At 37.1% G+C, this 24748-nt stretch overlaps 1 protein-coding gene across 4 annotated transcripts in view; it reads left to right on the forward strand.

The window, feature by feature from the left end:
- The window catches only part of MAPK10 (mitogen-activated protein kinase 10), a gene marked incomplete at both ends in the record, with an annotated part of 147768 nt that overhangs the window by 119568 nt on the left and 3452 nt on the right, over positions 1 to 24748 (forward strand). For all 4 annotated transcript variants that reach the window (XM_084233479.1, XM_084233480.1, XM_084233481.1 and 1 more), the window contains 2 exons: positions 16922 to 16985; positions 19035 to 19112. In XM_084233479.1, coding sequence (XP_084089605.1) covers positions 16922 to 16985; positions 19035 to 19112 — 142 coding nt within the window. The remainder of the gene's footprint in view (positions 1 to 16921; positions 16986 to 19034; positions 19113 to 24748) is intronic.

The following is a 24748-nucleotide window of genomic DNA, read 5'->3' on the forward strand; positions in this document are numbered from 1 at the left end:
CAATGTTTCAAAAGATAAAATAAAACTATGTGAAAGTGTTCAATGAACTTTGAAAACACATGATGTGGGATGAGGGACTCTTCAGCTCATATATGCAACTGAAATAGCTTAAATCTAATACTTTTAATCTATATGACTTAAGAGAAATAAAATTGTTATCTATTTTGATCATATTAACAAAAAGCTCAATTTGAATTATTTTCTTTTTAAATTAGTCCTTACACTTTTATAACCTAATGAAAAAGTGTGCTGCTTTAAGAAAATTCACTCTATGAAATGTATTTATTAAATGCAAAATGAGAGGCAAAAGTAGTGCCTCAAATTAGTTCATAGTTCTCTGTGTTTTTAAATAGAAAGCGTGTGATTTGTAACATGTTTTCTTGCACATCATACCTGATAAACACAGTTAGCAACTCATTATAGTCACCAGCTCTCCTTAAGGGGATGATTCTTTTTGGAAAGTGCGGGGTGGGTAACTTAATCAAACATAATTTCTCTCTCTTAAATGATTCTGCTCCCCATCCCTTTTCCCCAAGAACATCCCTTTTGACCACACATGCCTTAGAAATTGTTGCTCTAAGACAAACTTGAAGATAAAGGTTTTATATCATTCATCTGTATCATCCATGTAGTTCTGGGTTTCTAACACACACAGTAGGTCATCAGAAGTATTAATAGAATTAATCAAAGTTTTAATCATTTTCCTATTGACTATTTTGTTTACCCTTCCACCCAACTTCCAATTTTGCATTACCTATTTTGCATTACCTCCAAAGAACACTGACCACAAAGTAATCCTTGCTACTACTACTGAGTATCATTACTCCCATTTTGCAGAATTTTTAAATGCCTTCTACACAGTAGCACAGCTAAAAACCAAGGTTTGATGCCAGTGCTCATTTCATTAGGTCACAACATCCTTTCAAAAAGTCAATTTTCGGGCCTCCGTGGTAGCACAAAGGGTTAAGCCCAGGACTATGAAGCAATCCGCAGCCTCTGCTGCACAAGTTTGATCCCCAGCCCACCAGGGAGCAACCCACATGATGCAGCAGACCTCTCCTGACTCACCTGCTGCTCCCCTAAGGAGTGTATTTCAGGCAGTCTGCCTGTTCTGCTCCCCACTCTGTCTCTGGTGAATCCTCTCACGCCTCGCATCTCTGGCCTGTATCCCAGCTCTTGTATGCATAAATAAATAAATCTTTAAAAATAAATAAATTACTTAAAATTAAAATTCATTTTTTCTTGGGCCTCCCCGGTGGCACAGCAGGTTGAGCGCAGCGCTATGAAGCTGTTCACAGCCTTTGCAGCGTGGGTTCGATTCCCTGCCAGCCAGGGAGATACCCACATGGTGCGGCAGACCTCTCCTGTCTCACCCGCTGCTCCCCTCGCCAGTGTTTTCGGTTGTGTGCCAATTCTGCTCCCCGCTCTGTCTCTGGTGAACTCTCTTACCCTCCCACGCCTCTGGCCTATACCCCTGTTCTTGTATAAATAAATAAATCTTTTTTAAAAAGTCAATTTTTCTTTACAAAAGATATCTTTTCAAAATGCATATACTTATGAAATTTAAAATTGAAATAAGTTTACAATAATATTATTTGTTAGTTTTTTCTGATAAATATCTTGTATATAAAGTAGTACAAAACTGTTTTCTTGTGCAAAGTGCCCAATGTGGTGAATCCGTATAGGTAGATGGGGCAGTAATTACCAGATTAGCAGAACTATTTATACCTTATTGAAGGATTCCTAATCCAGAACTTTGTCATGTGTTATCATGTGATTTTTTCAGAGGGACCAGTGCAGGAGAGGAAACAAATTTATAGTGCAAAAATAGTACATTTTAAAATTAATAAAAGTACTTTAGTGTTGAAAATTGAATTTTTTAAGTTAAGATATCTGGTATTTCTATAAAGGCATAAATTGTAGAAATCCAGTTTTTGCTAATAAAGTTTCTAATTCTGTATCCATGTTTCTGTCCACACTGTGGAAGCATATGCTGGGGCTATTCATTTTTGCCAATTAGAGGAGTAGGGTTTTCTGTGGTTAATGCACCTAAAATGAATTTTTATTGAGTCATGAGACTAACATGAGAGCTAAAGATCCTTTTTCCCTCTGCTCGCTTTTGCTTGTTCTGTGGCTGTAGGGCAGATGTGCACCTGACATGTGGCCTTAATAGGCTGGCTCAGCCATATCTGTGTTCCCTGCGTTGATTTTTCACCTAAATGTTTTTCTAGCTTCTTTCTAGCTCATTTTTGTCCTATATCACTGAGACAAATGTTGCCTTTTGCCAGTGGAAATTTTGCAGTAAAAGCTGTTGGTTTTCAGAATTTTAAATTAGCACTTTTTTTCTTAAGAGCCCTTCACATGCCATTATCATATCACACATTATGCTAAAATGAGCCATTTTTTAGTCTGTCTTCCCCAACTCCACACTTGAAAATTTCTTGGGAGCAGACATTCAGCTTCACCTACTGAATACAGGGAATGCTGAGAGTAGTGGCTGATGCCTAGAGTGTGATCAATAAATGTCATTTGAATGGAATGAAACTGTACTGTGCTGAGTACTTTTCTAGTGTTTATAAAACCATTTCTCATATCCAATCTTATTTAAACCTTAGAAAAACTCTAGAAAATGAAGATTATCGTCAACAAATCTTATTGGGTTTGCCTCCTAATATATCCTGACTGGACCCAACCCTCATCCCTTGGTCTTAGAAAATATCCCTATGCTGGACCATATAACATCTAAACTTGTCTCCTAGCTCTTATCCCCTGTGGTCTAGTCTCCAAAGTAGCTTTAGTTTTCCTTTTAAAATGTAAATGAGAGAACATAATTCCTCACATAATACTCACCAATGCATTCTCAAACTATTTATAATAAGGCTCAAGTACTCACCATGGCTTTTTGGACTGTAGTGTTGTTCCCAACTTGTTGTTATAACCAATAGTAAGAAAGTTGTTTACGTTGTGAACCAGCATGCATATGAGCACAAGCGCACACAGAGAAAACCTTAATTTTATATCTCAGTATATGTTTCATGGTTATATTAAAAGGTGCTGATACTGACGGACCCATTCGTTTTATAACATATAAGAGGAATTCAACTCAGTAATATAGGTTAGATAAACCTGCTTGGCAGGACTAATATCTAAATAGAAATAGGAAGGATAAAGCAGAAATTGTTTAAGTGAAGAAAGACAGGCAGAATAAAGGGTGTGTGCAAAAAAGCCAGGATCAAAAGAAGTTTGGAAAAGATTCAGATCTTTAGGGGTCACCCCATGGGAGAGATGAGGTATGATTTGATAAGCAGGGGCCAGGTAAGGAGAGGATGTCTAAATGTGGTGGAGCATGTACTGTGTCCCACAGGTCAAAGGAAGTCATTCCGAGCTGGCAGGAAGAATAGCATTATCAGATTTGAATTTCAGAAAGGCCCCCATGTCTGCAAAGTGGAACCAGAATAGAGAAAAGTGAGATGGAAATCAGGGGGATAAACTGTAGTAATGTAGGTTAGAACTCCTGGAGACCTATGAGTAGACATAAGCAAAAGATAAATGTTTAGAAGTTAGCAGTCAACACAAATTGCAAATGATAAATTTGGGGTTTAGGGTGATAGAGTTCAAGGATGACTAATAGCATATAGTAGCTGGTTGATAAATATGTGCTAAATGAATGAATATCAAAAGAAAGATTTATGACAGACACTGGGTGATTGGTGGTACAATTACTGAGATTTTTCGATTAAAGAACCATAGAAAAATTTAACTTCCAAAGCATAGTAAAGGGAATTTCCATTTTCAAGGCATGATTAAACTTTTTGACAGTATAAAGCTAATGAATTTGTGACCTAACATCTGAGGAAACTACAGAACAGAATGAAAAATAGGGAAAACTGGATTTAACTTCCTAGTTAAGCCACCAGAGCATCATTTGATTAAGTTTTCTAATTATACTCAGTTCACATTATAATTAAAATTTACATTACTAGTTTTCAAAGGTTCCTCGGTCACTTAGTGCTGTGATGAATCCAAACATCATTAGTATTTTTCACATATACATTATAACACAATACTTTGTACATTCTCAAGAGAGATTTGTCAAATTACCTGGTATGACATTTGTTATATGTTTGAAATTAGTTTCTTCTTGAGAAAAGCAGTATGTGAAATGGATAATTAAGACTCATCATAAACTAAGTTTCTTGCTCAAGGTCATTGTATTACTACCATCAGTGTCAAGGATACTCAGAGTCCTGTTCTTTTTCCTTTGTCAGGAAATCTGTGACTTAATTTAAGAGGCTCCAAGATTCTCCTTACTCACTTTCACTAAAGAATGAATTTGAGGGTCTCCCCTCATGGCGCAGGTGGTTGAGCGCTGCGCTGTGAAGCTGTCCGCAGCCTCTGCGGTGCCGGTTTGATCCTGGCGGGCCAGCGAGGGTCCCACATGGCGCAGCAGACCTCTCCTGCCACGCCCGCTGCTCCCCTCAGCAGTGTATTTTGTCAGTCTGCCTGTTCTGTTTCCCGCTCTGTCTCTGATGAATCCTCTCACCCTCCCGTGCATCTGGCCTGTACCCTGGTTCTTGTATAAATAAATAAATAAATAAATCTTTAAAAAAAAGAAAATCATGTTTAAAAAAAATGAATGAATTTGATTATGAGATACAAATCTTGAGTCCACTTTGATTACAATTCACAAGTCTTTGTTACTATTTTTAAAATCACAGCACAAGATGGTTTCTGCTCAAAAGTCATTTTATTATATGAGGAAATAGATTGAAGACTGAGAGAAAATCATTTTCGCTAGAATATTTTCCCTTTCATCTATAAAAATGAAGCAGACGTGGGCAAACAACAAAACCTACTTTGATTACTATATACATGGTTAGAACAGAGGCCTTAATTCTGATTGCACACTAGAATCATCTGGGGGAATTTTTAAATATCATCATGTCTTGAACTTATTCTAGACCAATTAAATAATAATATCTGAGGGTGGGATCTGGGCATTAGTGTTCTTAAAGCTCCCAGATGAGTAGCTGAGAAGCACTGGATAATAGCATTGATGAAAACGTGAATTCTGGCTCAAGCACCTTTTACTTAATATTTGCTTTTTTTTTCCACAGCCACAAGGTGGCAGCATCACAATACAGTGCACATCCCAGTCCCTCTATTGGGTGCACATGGAAATTTGTATCAGTGATACTAATTAATAGCATTTTGAGGATCCCTTCATCTAGACACTGTATTAACTCCCCCCTCCTTGCTGTTCTCTGTTGCTTTGTTTGCTTAAGAAAACCTTCAGATGCATTTATTTCAACAGGTTGTATTAACAGGAATTGTATTATGAGATATAATGCAAAGACCATGGATTTTATAATTAGATTATAATTGGATTAAAATACTATCTCCACCACTTAACAACAGGCATACAGGCATTGGAATCTCCAGAAGATGAGTGTTACTGTAAGGACTAAATGAGATGATATATGAAAATCAACTTTGATGAATAAGGCTAGAATGATATAGATGATTAGGAGGAAAGTAATAATACTTTGATAAAGTCAGTTATACAATGTCTGAGGAAACCAAGGATATAGTATTTTTTGTCTATGGTCTTTCTTTTCCATGTGTGGGTCTAGTCTTTTCCTGTATGCTCCCTGTTTTTTAGCTTTCACTGTTGATTACTTATACAAATAAACATACTCCAGCCAACATCATTTTAGAGAACAAAGAATCATAACCAATATTTTACTACTAAATCTTTAAAATGGAAATTCTTGTGAACATGGAAGTGGCTTTGATGTGTATAGCCAAGTTACTATAAAAATTAGTCTTTGTTTACTCACAATTACTTCAGTTCAGTTTTCAAATTGAAACTGCTTTCTCTAAGATCAGTAGTGAACTAATAGATCCAAGTCCAAAGAAAATAGGCATCTTGTCACCTTGTCTTTCTCCCTGACAACATTCCCCTTTGAATGCTGTGATTGGGGGCCTCCCCTGGTGGTGCAGCAGTTGAGCCCTGGGTTGCGAAACTGCCCACAGCCTCTGCAGCACCTGTTTGATCCCCGGCTGCCAGTGAGGGTCCTACATGGTGCGCAGACCTCTCCTGCCACGCCTACTGCTCCCCTCAGCAGTGTACTTCAGTCCTTCTGCCTGCTCTGCTCCCCGCTCTGGCTCTGGTGAATTCTTTCACCCTCCTGCGCTTCTGACTGTACCCAGTGCATGTATAAATAAATAATCTTTTAAAAAAATAAATAAATAAATAAATGCTGTGATCGGGCCTCTCCTGTTCTCCAGTCTCCAATGCTGTCAGAGTTGTTTTCTCTTAGAATTGTAGATCGTGCATTCTCTCCTCTACCCCTAATTTATTTTCTGCTTTGACCACAAGATTATTCTTAATTATCACAAGTGACTATCAAGCCCATACATTGTGCTATATAAGTCTCCTCAGTTCCGTAACAGTCATTGGAATTTAAATTGACATCTCAAAATAAACGTGAAATATACCTTTTCCATTTTCTCCTTCCCCTCTTCTTCAATTTCTCTACCTCCTCATTGCCCTTTCAATCCATAGCACTACTTTCCATTCATATGATTGAACCTAACCCCTAAGAGTTATACTATACTCTTCCCTCAGCCCCTTCATATCCAAATTGCCAAAGCTTATCAGTACTTCAAGCCCACCCTCCCCACTCTCCCACCCCAGACACATCTTAAAGCAGCTATTTCATTGAAGTCCTAATTTCTTACCTTGCACTTACTCCTTATATGGCCCAGTCTGCATAGAAGCAGTTCTTGTTAAGCAGTCCTGCTGTTCATGCCTCCCTCTCTGTCCTCCTTCCCCCCCTTACAGTATGCTGCTGAGAGCACTTCTTCAAATAATCACTTGCTCAGGAATCCCTCTCTTGGGCCCTGCTTGGTGTCCCCATGTAAGACAACTCTGGAAAGAAAAATTAATCAGCTTAGTCTCCAAAGATAGATTTTATTAACCTTTTGTCTTCCATTGGGGAACACTTTCAGGTCTTCAGATTTTTCAAGGACTTGTCTTCGTCTGAATATTGCACTGTTCAATTTCTAGTCAAGAGTACAAAGTTCCTAATACTTGCCTACACGATTTTTAAAAACCAACTGATAGAGCATTACAAGATACTATTTAAAAAACAAAACAAAAAACAAGTTGCCCTTTGTCTGAGTTTAGAAGGCAGTGAAAACATTTTTTGAAGATTTATTTATCTGTTTATTTATGCATACAAGAGCTGGGGTACAGGTCAGAGGGGTGTGTGTGGGGGTGAGAGGATTCACCAGAGACAGAGTGGGGAACAGAACAGGCAGATTGGCTGAAGTACACTGCTGAGAGGAGCAGCGGGCAAGTCAGGAGAGGTCTGCTGCGCCATGTGGGTTGCTCCCTGGCCAGGCAGGGATCAAACTCATGTTGCAGAGGCAGCGGACAGCTTCACAGGCTGTGTCTTAATGCCTTGTGCCACCAGGGAGGCCCAATGTGAAAATTTTGATGCTTGGGAACCAAGTCATTGTTTATTGCATGGTAGACTCATAAACTAAATAACTCTGGAAAATAATCATAAATAGTCAATTATTTTGATAATTATAATATTGCTATTATATTTTATTAATTTGGTCCATTATTATTGGTAACATTATTTGTTAATCAAATATTGAACTCCAAATGAAATATTCTTGATTCTATAGAGAATATAAAGTTTTTGAAAAAATAGTTAATACTAAATATCATTACCCAAAAAATAAAAGTAAATATGAAAGTACATATTCTTTAGTGCTATATAAAAAAAAAATCTAAATGCACTGTCTTCTAATCAGGAAGTTAAATATTTAAAAAGTCCTATTAATAAAAAAAATTTAAACATATTTGGAAACATTCTATATGTATGGATATGTATGGGTTCAAGGTAATATAAAACCAAATTTTGTATATTTCTTTAAGTGAGTTTTCTGATATTGTTTTAAAATTTGCCTGTCTTTGTGAAAGTCTGATATATTACATATTAAAGATTGCATATTTTGGCAGTCTTCAAACTGCTAAGGTTAGTAAGGAAAAACAAAGCACATTTCAATAGGATGTAATATTTTCTTTTATCCAGCTGCTGGCTTAATAGAGAATGAACCAATGGAAAGACAAGTCTATTTAAAGCTTGCATTGATATTTTCTGCAAGGCAGCAAAATACAGAGAGAAAAAAATCTGGAACAAAACCACATTTTGTGCTTAATTAGGACAAAAGAAGCAGAAAACAAACACCATCAACCTTATGACTGTCATATGGTTCAGAACATGACTGATAGGGGAAAAAATGTTAATTCAGGGCTGAGAGATATATAAAAGGGACAGATTCCTACAACTTAATTGTCTCATGTTTGTTTTTCATCTCACAAGATTCATATGTGTGTATATCCTGATGTTGTCTGAAATATTTTGACAAAAAGCATTCAGGAATATACGTGTTGACTGGTTAGTGAGAGTTGCCAGATTTAGCTACATGTGTAGAGTAACAGAAAATTGGAACAGAAATTAGAGTGGCAGGCTCCAGTCTGTCATTAATGAAAATCTTCCATAAGTGTTGAATTACTCAATTTAGCATTTCTTCAACCCCAAAGAATTCCTTCATTACATCTTTTCCTATGAGAGTCCATATGTTTTACCCCTAACTCTGGCATTAATTAACTCTATGATCATGAAGAAATCACTTATGCCTTCTGAATTTTTTAATTCTCATTTGAAAATTGAACAATGACATTAGATAATCTCTAAACTCCTTTCCAATCACTAACATTCTATATTGCTGTTTAAAAAAGAGTTATCTTGAAGATAATGAAAGAATAAATTTACACATCTTATTCAAAGAAGAATTGTTATTTAAACATATAAAATGTCACAAGAGAGCAATTTGTACTTTGGATGAATCAATTAAGCATTTGAATAAATGCCATTTAAGATTTCTTCAGCAAGAAATCATATCTAGCAACAAGGACTAAAGAAAATCCCGACAGAATTGATATTCCTCAATCCCAATTTTATTATGTAGACTTGTATTCTCATATGTACTTGCTAGCAAAAGCCACATTTTATAGCTGAATATTGCATTTCTAAAGATGCAGAAAACGGAAGGAAATGCTGACATAATGTCTGAAGAGCAGCAAAACCTACAGCTGCAATTGCTAAGACCTTCTTGGTAAAAAATAAATGTTGCAGTTTTGTTATTTTCTCCATCCTCTCTTACTATATACCTGAGATATCTGAAGCTCCATGTTCCAACATTGTTATGTAACATACATAATTATCCTATAAGCCAGGACATTTGGGAGTGTGAAGGGATGGAGCTAGTAATAACTACAAGGACAACAAGCACAAACTGAGACTGTTTGGGGCAAATTGGGACACATGATCACCCTAGTGACTTATGCTTCTACTTCTTATTTTACAAAGATGTTTACTTTAAATACTGTTTTCTTATCCCTTCTTTTGGATCCAGTACAATTGCTATTTGCTTTGGATTGTTCTTTAAAATGGGTATTAGTCAAAGTGCTATTACTAATTAGCAGTGTGACTTCAAGATATATAAAAAGAATTTCTTTGAATCTTTAGTTTCCTGTTCTGAGGATTATTAGGTCACATATAAAGAGTCTAAATTATAAAGTCTTAAGGGAAAAAAATGGATTTTCCTTAATTAGGTAGAGACCAGGGTTCATTTTTTATTAAGCCCTCCAAGATGATGGGTAAGCAGATTTGAGAGCATTTTAACTATTTGTTTTTTTCAGAGTTACAATTGGTCTGCAGTTCCTTTTTGTTTTATTTGTATGTACTATCCATATTGGTGCTGAGGCTATTTCTTCTAGATCATTCTGAATTTTGGAGTGCTATCTCAGTGTTCCCTCACCTAGGATACATCTGGATATTTTGGGACATGGTGGCAATTTTGATATTTGGAAAAATTTATGGCATTGAAAGGCATACTTGTAATTGAAGCTTTATGGTTTCTTGAAAGCTGAATTATTCATTGTTTCATTTATACAAAACTACCAATTACTTCCTTTTAAAAAATTATCTGATCACTTGACTTTATAACATTATAATATCCTCATTCTCCATGTAATTTTCCTAAATCTTATTTTTCCTCTTCCTTCCACCTTTCCCCCTCCTTGTTTTGGTTCCTAGTAGACTTTTCTTCTATTGATCTTTAGAACTTGGTGTCTGACAGCAGTTCACTTTGACTTTTTCCTCCGTGGTTGACCTCATCATTGTCATGATTTCAGCAAACAATTCTTGCTAATAATCTCAAATCTATACCTCCTACTCAACATTACTGCGAATATCAGATCATATATTTAATTCTCAAGTAAAGCCCACATTAGCGCATTGGCTCCCTCCTCTACCAATCTTACATCCACTGTACATTCTGCTTTCTGCATGGCTTTACCAGTACCATCATTGCTTCATTAAACAGCCTAGAAACCTGTGAGTCATTCTCTTTACCATAGCACACATTCAATAAGAACCTAAACTTACCAATTGCACTTATTAATATGTCTTAGTTGTTATTGAATCTGTGTCTTCTGTCCACCCCAGTTGCGCCAGGCCTTTTATTTTTTTTAAAGATTTATTTTATTTATACAAGAGCTGGGGTACAGGCCAGAGGCGTGGGAAGGAAAGAGGATTCACCAGAGAGAGTGGGGAGCAGAACAGGAAGACCGACTGAAGACACTGTTGAGGAGAGCAACGGGTGAGACAGGAGAGGTCTGCCGCGCCATGTGGGTATCTCCCTGGCTGGCTGGGAATTGAACCTGGGCTGCAGAGGCTGCAGACATCTTCATAGCACTGTGCTCAACCCATTGCGCTCAACCCACTGCGCCACCATGGAGGCCCAAGCCAGGCCTTTTAATAGTTTTCTTAGATCATGCAATAGATACCTAACTGGTCTCTCTGCTTTCAGTTCTTCAATCCACTCATAGATCTAGCCATGCTGTTTTCTCAGATTCTTCTCCCCTTTGGGAGGAAGTCTTTGCTTCATCTCATGATACTCAAGACCATCCTCAGTCTAGTCTTTGCCTGATCCATCTCTTTTCCAGGCACAGCTGTTGTCACTTTTGACTACATAAGTCATGCTTTATTATCACTAACTGCCTCTTCTAGTTCTTTCTGAGTGTGTGTGGACACAAACAGAGAAACACACATAGCTACACCATCGTCACCAACATTCTGTTTTCTAGGCTGTATGTCTTTGGCCTGGCATCATTGTTTTCTCCTTCATCTTTTATCTTGCAACATCCCATACATCATGTACTTCAAGAAGCAAGGTGAAAATATGGAGGAGTGAGATAAGGGAGGGGTGAGAAGAGGAAAGGGTGAGATCAAAGGGAAGAGAGAACTGTGGGGACTAGGGGTGATTTGGTGGTGGGTGCACTAAGGGGGTGGTACGTTAGGGGGAGAATCCTTTATTTCCAAAATATCAGCAATAATGTAAGCCAATTTTATCTCAATTATATATAGAGATATAGATTTACATAAATATATTAAAATAAAAATTCCACCACAAAATGAAATAATACAAAGGGAATGTTCAGTCTTTTGAAGAGTATTCGAAGGCATGCAAGTAAATCACCAGCCTCAGCAACTCTTCATATATTGTCCTCAGTTTCTTCTCATTCTTAATTTACTCATATCTGCAGTGGCTGTAATCTATTAAACTTTCTCCACGAACATCTCTTGGGCAGTTCTCTTTATTCCTATTTCTTGGTTCTTTTTTATTTAGATAGTTATCTGACACAGAAAATCCTTCTGGCTTAAAAACAGAGCAGTGGAACAACAGCTTCTCTTTAGCAGATGAAGGAAGGCCCTTCAAGGATCACCTCATGCTAAACTTTTATTCCCAGACACAGATGTGTGTGTTTGAACATGATATTACTCTCTTTTGATTATTAGTCGTCAGTTACTTTCGTATTGTTATGTATAGAAGATATCTTTACTTGAATATACCCTTCCACTGTAGTGAGACTATATCCCATCTTAAAAAACAACAAAATCTGGGGCCTCGCTGGTGGTGCAAGCGGTTAAGATGCAACCTATGAAGCTATCTGCAACCACTGCAGCAAGAGCTTGATCCCCGGCCACGGAGGTGACCCACATGGTGCAGCAGACCTCTCCTGACTTGCCTGCTGCTCCCCTCAGCAGTGTATTTTAGTCAATCTGCCTGTTCTGTTTCTCACTCTGTCTCTGGCGAATCCTTTTACCCCCAGTCCCCCTTTCTGGCCTGTACTGCAGTTCTTGTAAGCATAAATAAATAAATCTTTAAAAAAAAAAAATCTGCATATCTAGCCCTTCAACCACAACTATAATGTGAATGTGTTTAAAGCAGCTCATTTGATTTATTGAAAGGAAAATTCTTGGACTCAGTACTTTGCTTTCTTTCTTCATAGTGTTTGTGGTTAAAGTCTATGTACTCTGTGTTTTAGACATCAGCAACAGCTGTTTGATGAAACTCCAAAGAAAACCTTTCTCAAAATAGTTTTGTTGCAAAGAGAAAATGGCATTTAGGAACTTTGGCAAGAACTGTACTCTTGAGTCATGTTCAATTTTAAAACTTGAATGGAAAAATCCACTACATGGAGAAGCCAACCACACAAGATTCTGAGCTGAGTCAATTGTTAGAAGAAAGAGGCTCTGGCAATGCACAGAGCACTGGGGGTCTCTGAGAGCTGTGCACACTGAGAATGGCAGGGGGCCCAGACAAGCCCAATTAGCAGGGACCTCACCACAGCATCATACACATGCTCAGTAAGAGGTGAAGAAGGAAACCTGCTGCCTGACAAAATGGCTTTTCATAACCAGGGTTTCGCTTGTATTAGCTTACTTAGATGATGCTTTCACAGCTTTTTAAATTATTTAGTCACTCATTAAATTGTATTATTCTTAGGTTTCAAGAGTCCTTTAGATTTTGGGGTAGAAGTCAGGTATCAGCATAATATAAGATACCTTATATTTCTTTATTTCTGTGTTCTCACTGCTGTTCTGGGGTTGGGCAGGGGTCTCATTTTCTGAGATCTCTGAATCGAGACAGTCAGCCACTGAACCACTTGGCTGGCTGAAAGGCTCTACTCCAGTAACAATCATGGATGTGGAAGGAATGTCTGGTTGCAGTATTATGCTAATTGTCCCACCATAACTGGGAAAAGTCTTGTATTTTCACATCTAGCTACCTTTGCAGCATGTAAGGCCACCCCAGCATACCAGGGCTAGGCATATCTGTCAGAGATTCTGAATGCAGCAAAGAAGAGCTTCTGTGGCACTAGGGTGCTGCTCCTAGGTCTGAAACCCCCCACAGAAGTCAAAGTTGTCTCTGAATATCTTGTCCAAAACCTGATTACAACAGCAAGTTTGAGAAAGTTGTGTTAATATGCTTGAATCACTCTTACTGTGGGACTCTAGATTTTATATATATATATATAAAGCATATATATAATCTATATATATATGCTTTTTTTACATGATTGTTCATTTTTATACAATGTATACTTTCTCCTCTCAGGTGTAGTCCCTGTAAAATTCTCACCACCAATTCACCGGTGAAACCACCCCCCCTTCATTGCAGAATGTATCTGATTTATAAATGCCTGCTAATTTTTCATTATTATTGTTATTATTTTTTACCTGATCCCTTATTTGGCTCCCCTATATTCCTCCTATAAGTGAAAACATCTGATATTTTCCTTTTCCTTTTGGCTTTTTTCTTTTTTAAAGAATTTATTTATACAAGCACTGGGTACAGTCAGAAGCGCGGGAGGGTGAGAGAATTCACCAGAGCCAGAGGGGAGAGCAGAACAGGCAGACTGATGAAGTACACTGCTGAGGGGAGCAGTGGGCGGCAGGAGGGGTCTGCACGCCATGTGGGACCCTCAGCTGGCAGCCGGGGATCGAACCAGCACTGCAGAGGCTGCTGGCAGCTCCTCAAACCAGCACTCAACGGCTGTGCCACCGGGGAGGCCCAGCTTTTTGGCTTTTTTCACTGATAATAATCCCTTCCAGCTCCATTCATGTTGCTGCAAATGGCATGAATGTATCTTTCTTGATTGTTGAATAGTATTCCATTGTGTATATATCCCACATTTTCTTAGTCTAGTCACCTATTTTGGGGCATTTGGGTTGTTTCCATATATAGTAAAAATAGGGGTGTAGGTATCCTTTTCAATTAAGCTTTTTTGTCCTTTAGGTAGATTCCTAGCATTGCAATTGCTGGGTCACATGGTAGCTCCATTTTAATAGTTTGAGCAACCTCCATACAGCTTTCCATAGTGGTTGGACCAGTTTGCATTCCCACCAGCTGTGTAGGAGAGTTCCTTTTTTTCCACATCCTTGCCAACATTTGTTGATGCCCATTTTTTTAATATTTGCCATCGTCACCGAGTAAGGTGGTATCTTGTGTTTTTGATTTGCATTTCCCAATTGTGAGTGATGTTGAACTTTTTTTCATATACCTGCTGGCCATTTACAATTCCTCTTTGGAGAAGTGTCTTTTTTATCTCTTCTGCCCTTTTTTTTTTTTTAAGATTTATTTTTTTAATTTATTTACACAAAAACCAGGGTACAGGCCAGATTCACGAGAGGGTGAGAGGTTTCACCAGAGACAGAGTGGGGAACAGAACAGGCAGACTGACTGAAATACACTGCTGAGGGGAGCAGTGGGCGAGACAAGAGAGGTCTGCCACGCCATGTGGGACCCTCGCCAGCCAGCTGGGATTGAACCGGTGCTGCAGAGGCTGTGGACAGGTTCACAGCGCTGCGCTCAACCACCTGCACCACTAGGGGAGGCCCTTTCTGCCCATTTTTTGACTGGATGGTTTACTTTGTTTTTGTTGAGTCATGTGAACTCTTTGGAGTCTAGATTTAAAAAAAAAAAAAACTGGTGCTTATGGTGTGTGGGTCATGATAAATTCTAGGGTTCCCTTTCTCACAGCACAAGAAATTATATTCATTTTTCATTCAATCCATTGCCATCCAGTGTAGCTTCTCAGTCTTTCTCTTAACCCGATGATAATTTTTTTTTTTTTTCACAGAGATCGTTTCTCTCCTTGTTACTTGGTCTGTGTGGGATCTGCATGAGGTTACAATAGATCGATCCTGGTGCTATATTGGAAAAAATGGAGGTTAAGGAGTCTCCTTCCTAGAAAGCATTGTTTGTAAAAATGCCCCCTTATCCATATCTGAGTTCTTTATGGGAAAATAAATTCTGATTCCATAAGTCAGAGTGAAGGTCTGGTCATATCTTTTCTCCCAGAAAGGGCTAACCAAGGCACTCAAGTTCAAGGTCACCCAATTCCAAAGACAATTGACAGTTTCTTCTGCCCGAGGGAGGAAAAATCTAAATAATGTAAATATAAGATTGATCTCTCTCTCTCTCTTTCTCTCTCTCTCTCTTTCTCAAAACACACACACACACACACACACACACACACACACACCCTATACCTGTGGTAAAAGTTGAAAACTTTTACAAGTCTAAAATAGTTTTAGTAGAGTTTTATTATATAGCAAATGATTAGAGGAAATAGCAGCCTCTGGGCCTCGTACTTGACTAAGAATACTTGACTAAGTATTATTGTTTTTTGAACACTGGCTATTAAGGAGATGTATCTGTTTAGTTCCTTTGCCCATTTTTATTGGGTTATTTGTTTTGTTTTTGTAGAGTTTTATGAGTTCTTAGTATATCATTGATATCATTCCTTTGTCAGATATATGATGTACAAACATTTTCTCCCATTCAGTAGGGTGTCTTGTCATTTTAGTTACATTCAAACAGCCAACAGACACATGAAAAAAATGTTCATGATCACTTATTATTAGAGAAATGCAAATCAAGACCATAATGAGACACCATTTAGCACTTGTAAGAATGGCCCATATCAAAAAGACCAGAAACAACAAATGCTGGTGAGGATGTGGAGAAAAGGGAACCTTCCTACACTGTTGGTATGACTGCAAACTGGTCCAGGCCTTACGGAAAGCAGTAAGGAGGTATCTCAAGACATTAAACATGGATCAACCATTCAATCCAGTAATTCCATTCAGGCATCTACTCAAAAAATTGCAAAACATTAATTCAAAAGGAAACTTGCACTCCTATGCTTACTGCAACACTGTTTAGTATAGTTAAATCTGGGGCACAACCTAACTGCCCCAGAACAGATGAGTAGATCAAGATTTGGTGTATATATACACAATGGAATACTACTCAGCAATCAAAAACCATAAACTCATTTGCTATAACACGGATGGAGCATGAATGGATAATGCTAAATAAAATAAATCAGAAGGAGAAAGATAAAGACTGGATGGTGTCACATAAAGTGTGTCCACATACTTTATATGTGGAATAGAAGTAACTAAACTAACAGTCAGATAAAGACAAACTCAAAAACTAACCCTTGATAGCTGATTACAGAACTGAAGCACCAAGGTAGGGAGGGGATAGGGGAGAGATAAGCGCAAAAGAGGAAGGAAGCATAATGGTCTATGGTGGTGGAATATGGGTAAGTTGGTGGTGGGTATACTCCAGTTATAATCCCTGGTTGGGGGGGTCTCAATATTACCTCAATGACAAATTAATTAATTAAAATATTAAAAATAATAAAGCATAGCTATTAGTTTCTTAGCTTTGGGAAGTGAGCTCTCAGGATTTGAATTTGCTGCCTTATTTTGTCAGTTGCAAATAGTGGCATATGAACAAATAGTCCACACATTTTTAGGGAAATTTTACTATCAACACCAATACAATTATTCATAGTTTATATGCAATTATTATCATGACTAAAATCAATGAAGCACATTGTACTCTTTATGCACTGTAAAAGTTTAATTATGTTCAGGTCATTACCAAAGGTTTATTGTTTGTTTTTATTCTGCAGCCTCCACCTCAGATATATGACAAACAGTTGGATGAAAGAGAACACACCATTGAAGAATGGAAAGGTGACTTCTTAAATAAAAGTATATTTTTTGCTTTATTGAAACTCAGAAATTATCTTCAAGGTTTTTCCATTTAAAATATTCCAAAATAGATACATTAAATTCATTGGAAAGACTCTATTGAGAGATTTACTGCCAATATAATTTTGCTTTATATGGTTGAAAATCATTTATAAAAATATATAATAAATTGTATACTACTTGGTTTGGTTATTATACTGTCCCACTCACAACAATCAAGCAAAATAAACATTTTTTAACTTAGAATGTTACAGCCATAGAAAAGAATCCAAAAACGGATGATTTTCTAATTGCTATCCTTTTGGACTATTTCAGAGCTCCTAAAACTTCATCTGTCTTTCATACTAAAAACAATTTTACATTTACTCAAGAATAAAAGAAATTAATTACTGATGCCTTTTAAAGTACTACTGATTGTCAGGCCTCCCCGGTGGCGCAGCGGTTGAGCGCTGGGTTGCGAAGTTGCCTGCAGCCTCTGCAGAGCCGGTTCGATCCCCGGCTGCTTCCCGGCCACTGGAGGAGGGTCCCACATGGCGTGCAGACCTCTCCTGCCGCCTGCTGCTCCCCTCAGCAGTGTACTTCGGTCTTTCTGCCTGCTCTGCTCCCCGCTCTGGCTCTGGTGAATTCTCTCACCCTCCTGTGCTTCTGACTGTACCCAGTGCTTATATAAATAAATAAATAAATATTTAAGAAAGAAAGAAAGAAATACCACTACTAAAAAAGAAAAAAAAATTACTGATTGTCAAAGTATTTGTCACAGTAAAGGATAAACTTTCACTTAAATTTTCAAATTTAAACACTCCATATTTGTCCATAAATTTATAATATACTAGGTAAAATTAAAATGATGGTTTGAAACATTAGAAATAAAAATGTAGTTATAGGTATTCATTCACTGAATTTATGGAAATTGTGAATTTATATATAAAATTTATATATCTACGTGGCTTATTTCTCCTTTAAAATAAGAAAGGAATGAATATATATTTTCAGCAAACTTTTCCAAGTAAAGCAGAAAGGCATGTCAAAATTGTGAGGAAGTAAACTAATGTAAATCATTGTTGAATAAGAAATATAGGAGAAAGCCAAGTGTAGGTCATAGCAAAGTCAGAATAAGCAAGAATATAAAGGAAAATGCAAAGGGATGAAACAAAGGGATGAAAACAAAGGGATGAAACAAAGGGAGAACTGCCTCGAAATAACTGATTGTAGTTATTTGGGAAAATAAGACTAGAGAGAAATACCAGATAAGGGACACAGAAGAAACAAAGGGTAGGAAGAAGCAAAAAGTATTTTAAAATAATAGATTGTACTAGTCTCAGGACCATATTGGAGAATATAGGAAAATCAGTATGTATAGCCAGTAAATCATGTAAAAAAAATTAAAAAAGATGTTGAATTATAGAAAGGGTAGGAAGGAAGGCAGTTACTCGTAGGGATTACTGAGTAAAAAAGTGATAGGACATAGCATCATTTGAGAAGATGGACTAAGGTCCATCTGAACCTGGAGAAAGAAACTTCCTGCAAAGGATGATGGTTACATAAACTATAAGTCTTTGCAAAGCAAGAATGTTTGATTTTTCTAGTGCTGGGTTTTAAGCTAGCTTATTTTGACAAATCCAAGTTTTGAGTCTGAAAAACAGATGGGACTCTTGTAAGGATTTGTAGTATTCTAAAGTGATGAGCATATGTATGTGACTTAGGGGATGAATATAAAAGAAAAAGGGATGTTCAAAACTGAGAAATTAAAATATTTCAGAGATAAAGTTAGAATGCATCAAAAAATCAGTGAAAAATTTTAAAATTCAAGAGCCTATTATCCAAATATTTAGTCAAATGCTTTATTGAGAAACTCCTTTGCCAAGTTCTGTACTGCTGCAAAGAAGTAAAAATAGAGGAGTAAAAGAATCTCAATTGTTATTGAGATGATTTAACTCAACCTTATCAAAATGTTATTTGTCACTAACTAATGCACTTTCTCTGTGGATTAAAGGATCATTATTTTTTATAACACTGATAATTCTCTTCCAGAACTTATCTACAAAGAAGTAATGAATTCAGAAGAAAAGACTAAAAATGGTGTAGTAAAAGGACAACCTTCTCCTTCAGGTACTCACTCTCAGTGAATAACCAATAAATTGGTATTTGTGCATTTTTTTTTGTTTTTTTTTTTTTGAGGAGGGATTACAGCCAATAAAATAGAAACAATTCAGTCAAAAGACGGACAAAAGAGTTAAATAGACTCTTCTTTAAAGAAGTAATACAAAGGCAACATGCAAATGAAAAAATGCCCATTGTCACGTACTAAGAGAAATGCAAGTCAAAACCAAAGTGAAGTATCACTTCCACCAGTGAGAATGACCCAATTCATTATGACCCAGTATACTACTGGTGAGAATGCAGACTAGTCTAGCCTTCATGGAAAACAAAATGGAAGTTCCTCAAAATAGTACAAATAGGTCTACCATTTGAGCCAGCAATACCATTCCTAGTTACCTACCAGAAAAATTCAGAAGCACACATTCAAAGGGATATGTGCTCTTCTGTGTTCAATACAGTACTATTTACAAAAGCTGAACTATGAAAACAACTTAAGTGTCCCAAAACAGATGAGTAGATTAAGAAGATATGGTATATCTAAACAAGGGAATACTACTCAGTTATAAAAAAAATGAAGAGTCGTTACCCATCCTGGTACTAAGCTTCCTTATCTTTATGAGTCTTTGTCCCTTATGGTAGCTTTACTTCTCAGGTAGATGTGGGGTGCGGGGAAAATGGATGGAGAAATTTTGCATAAGAGGATCTCCTATATTTGTTCTAGCTCTAGCATTCCATAACAAATGCTTTTGGAAGAAAATTAATTTCTATTCATAGGTTGCTATTCCCTCAGCAGTCTTTACAAATCAATTCAGAAAGCAAACAGCACGTTATAGTTGAAAACAAATCACTGTGCAAGTGAAATCAGATAGCAGAAGCAAGTACAATTGCTTATTTAGAAATGCATCTCAAGTTTGGATTCATTTCTTATTGATATTACAAAAATTCCATCAATAAATTTCAAATCTGCATATTATTCTGCAAATGCACACTTAGCTTCCTATTTACATTTTAAAAGCGTCACTAAAACATGGGTTTGCATAGTAGGGCCATTTTGTCACTGAGAAACTACATTAACTTATTTTATTCCTTTGCTGCCAGGTACTCACTGTTACTATGATGGAATATTAAGAGAGTCTGTGTTGTAATATTACTTCATTCCAGCTATCTGTAAAATACAATATGATATGCAAACATTAATGAGAAAATGTGAATATATAGAAAGTTAAGTTTTCAAGCCTTCTTAGTGATTGCTTTCTCTTTCAAACATATCTTACTGAATATATACACAGACATGTACACTCCGTGTGTGTACACATGCATGCACACACACAGGTGTGTCAAGGAAAATTAAACTAAAAGGGATTAGACTAAGTGAAATAACTCAGAAAGAGAAAAACAATTACCAGATAATTTCACTCACATATGGACTATAGAGAAACCAAACAAACGAACAGACAAAATTAAGTCAAACAAACCCCATAAATCTGACTCTGGATATCTGACTGTAGAATTGAGTCTACTAGAGTGGGGGATGTTGTGTGGGCAGGAAAGGGGAGGGGGTCCAATGGACTATGCTGGAGGATTATGGGAACTTTGGTTGTTGGAGTGTAGTTGTAATGTACATTTGAAGAATCATATACAATATTGGAAAACAGTGATATCAATTGGAAGCATTATGTTCAGTGAAAGAAACCAGATCATGTATTACATGATTCCATTTCTATGAAATGTCCAGAATAGGTATAACTATAGAGAAATTAGATTAATTGTGGTGGAGCTTAAGACATGGGGCAGTGGGAGTAGCTAAAGTTAAATGGCTTCTTTCTGATATGAAAATATTCTAAAATTGACTCTTGTAATAGTACACATTTGTGAATATACTGAAAAGCTCTGAATTATGCATTTTAAATGGGTGAATTTGGGGGGATATGAGTTGTAAATCTACAAAGCTTTCACCAAAAAAAAGAAAAAAATCACTTAAGTTAAATATAGCCAAAAGCTAGTTTGCACAGTAATTGTTGATTGTAGAAGAAATGATGAAAATAACCTAGTTCTTAGTGAAACCAGAATGTTGGGCCAGGACTGAGATTGCTGCCAATTCAGATTTTTACATTTCTACTAATGACAGCTCTATTTCTTCTGCCTTTTATCCTGAAACCTCTGATTAGTCTTTTATTCCATATTTATATTATCAATGACAGTCACTTTCTATATCCTAAAAAGTTTACTTGTTAGAGGATTTATATTTAATTTCTACAATTCTTTTCATTAATAACACTATGAAGTTTTCCCAATGTAATCTTTCTGACGTCAGTCTCTAACTTGGTCTTTTAAAATAACAGGTTTGGTCAAGAATCCAACTAATCACTGCTCCCTCAATGGCTTTGTGTCACTTATAATTTAAGCACAGTGACTTCTTCCTGACATTTATAGGCCTCTTATTATACCCCAGGTTTTCCCCCTTTCACACTGTACCCTTTATAGGGTCCTATATTACCACTTTCTTACCCAGCCTCGTGGATTGCAAATGTTCTCTTATCAAGTGCAACCACCAAATATTTTTCATATCTTTCCAAACATTTTTGACATTGTCCCAAAGAATAGGATCTTTTCTTCCTATGGATCCTGCTAGTCCCTGCATTTTAAATTTTCACCTCTTGTTTTATTACTGCTTATTGGTTATAAGTTCATTGGAAAGAAAGACCATGTATATTCATCTTTGTGACCATTTATGCCTAAATGCTGAGCCTTGATATTCACTAATTTGAAAATTGCCAATGAGGTCCTCCCTAAAAATGTTTCTTTGTGCTATTGTAAAGAGAGAATTCAAGAAAGAAACGTAACTTTAATATAGAATGCAGGGGGCCTCCCTGGTGGCACAAGGGGTTAAGCACCGCACTGTGAAGCAATCCACAGCCTCTGCAGCATGAGTTTGATCCCCGGCCAGCCAGGGAGCAACCCACATGGCACAGCAGACCTCTCCTATCTCACCCGCTGCTCCCCTCAGCAGTGTACTTCAGTCAATCTGCCTGTTCTGTTCCCCACTATGTCTCTGGTGAATCCTCTTACCTCTCACACCTTTGGCCTGTACCCCAGCTCTTGTCTGCATAAATAAATAAATCTTCAAAAAATACATAGTATGCAATTCAGTATGTTCTTATGCCAGTAAATATTCATTTGCCCTATTAATTTCTGTGGAGATAAATGAACCAAGTTTCAAATATATGAGTTGTTGCTGTTGGCATTTGTTCATGCTTTAGGAGGTTATTTGATTTATTCATTTTGGGGGAATGTATTCCTAATGTTTTTTGTAGGCTGCGTAGCATGTTAATGATTAACTCTAATATATGCCATGGAGGCTCTACCTACATGTAAGAAGACCAAACCATTCTTTAACCCTTCCAGCGACTTGTAATAATCACAAATTATTTACATTATACACCTACCTTAATCTATAGTTGAGTGGTTCAATCAATTTATAGCAAAAGTAATTATAGAATCAATCTTTTACTGCACAATTTTTTTAAAAGATTTATTTATTTATTTTTATAAAAGAACCGGGGTACAGGTCAGATGCGTGGGAGGGTGAGAGGATTCACCAGAGACAGAGCGGGGAACAGAACAGGCAGACTGATGAAATACACTGCTGAAGGGAGCAGCGGGCGCCACAGGAGAGGTCTTCTGCACTATGTGGGACCCTCGCCGCCAGCTGGAATCGAACCAGCACTGCAGAGGCTGCGAACAGCTTCACAGCGCTGCGCTCAACTGCCTGCGCCAGCAGGGGAGGCACTTTTACTGCACAATTTTAAAGGAAAATAATCTAGACTTGAGAAATCATGTGTTATATATGACATGTCTGTATAGCTATATTATTATGCATCAGCTAGAGGCATAGAACTGCCATATGCTGAAACTGACTCTGGCAGCTCAGTGCCAACATTGCATTTCTCTCTTAAAAAAAGTTTATTATCTCAAATTGGTGCCCTGAAATCTGCCATGGAAGATTTAAGACATGGAATTGGCTGATTCCAAAAATCAGGGCATTGTTTTCCCTCTGTAAGTGTCAATTGTCAAATTTTTATCGGCATACTGTGTGTGTGCATGTATGTGTATGCATGCAGACTGTACATGTCTGTGTATATATGCAGTAAGATAATGTTTGAAAGAGAAGGCAATCACTAAGAAGGCTTGAAAACTTAGCTTTTTGTATTCTTCCTCATGTTAACGTTTTCTCATTAATGCTTGCATATCATATTGTATTTTACAGATAGCTGGGATGAAGTAATATTACAACACAGACTCTCTTAATATTCCATCATAGCAACAGTGGGTACCCTGCAGCAAAGGAATAAAATAAGTTAATGCAGTTTCTCAGTGACAAAATGGTCCTAATACCCAAACCGATGTTTTAGTGATGCTTTTAAAATGCAAATAGGAAGCTAAGTGTGCATTTGCAGAATAATATGCAGATTTGAAATTTATTGATGGAATTTTTGTATATCAATAAGAAATGAATCCAAACTTGAGATGCATTTCTAAATAAGCAATTGTACTTGCTTCTGCTATCTGATTTCACTTGCACAGTGATTTGTTTTCAACTATAATGTGCTGTTTGCTTTCTGAATTGATTTGTAAAGACTGCTGAGGGAATAGCAGTTCATGAATAGAAGTTCATTTTCTTCAAAAACATTTGTTATAGAATGTTAGAGCTAGAACAAATATAGGCGATCTTCTTATCCAAAATTTCTGTGTATAATCCACCCCTGCCCCATTCCACTTGAAAAGTAAAGCTACCATAAGTGGCAAAGACTTGCCAAGACACTGATGTTTAGTATCAGGGCAGATAAAGATTTTTCAAAATCTCTAAGTAGAAGATGAAGCTCCCCCAGGTGAATTCCTATACCACCTTTCCCCCATCATATTTTTCACACCGTGGAAGTTTGTTCTCCCAACTAAATCACTCATGTAGAGATCAATAATGTTATTTGTTTTTTATTAAAAAACCCAACTCCAAACATGTTGAGACACAAGATCAAACAGAAAGCAAAGGAAATGTTTCTCAGTGATTTTTTTTCCCAATTCTTATATGTCATAATTCTTTGTATTTACCTTTTGTGGGGAGGAGGATAGGGTTGGTAAAGTAATTTTCTTTTAAAAATTAGAACAGGGCTTCCCCTGGCGGCTCGGGCAGTAGAGTGCCACGCTGTGAAGCTATTGGCAGCCTCTGCAGCGCCAGTTCGATCCCAGCTGGCCAGCAAGGGTCCCACATGGTGTGCCAGACCTCTCCTGTTGTGCCCATTGCTCCCCTCAGCAGTGTATTTTGTCAGTCTGCCTGTTCTGTTCCCCACTCTGTCTCTGGTGAATCCTTTCACCCTCCCACGCATCTGGCCTGTACCCCGGTTCTTGTGCAAGTAAACAAATCTAAAAAAAATAAAAATTAAAACAACATATTCTCCTGAAATAATGAATATCATTTGGCTAACTTTTCAATTTTTTATAAGTTTCTTCTTTCCACGAATCTTAATTTTCTTCAAGTAAATTTGATAGTAGCTAATACAGTTTAACTACAACTCAGTTTTTTTTCCTGTTACTTTTAATGACATATGTATTGATAAATCTCTGTAATGCTTTATTGATGGCAAAAT

Source organism: Talpa europaea, assembly GCF_964194135.1.
Source record: "Talpa europaea genome assembly, chromosome: 5".
Classification (NCBI taxonomy): domain Eukaryota; kingdom Metazoa; phylum Chordata; class Mammalia; order Eulipotyphla; family Talpidae; genus Talpa; species Talpa europaea.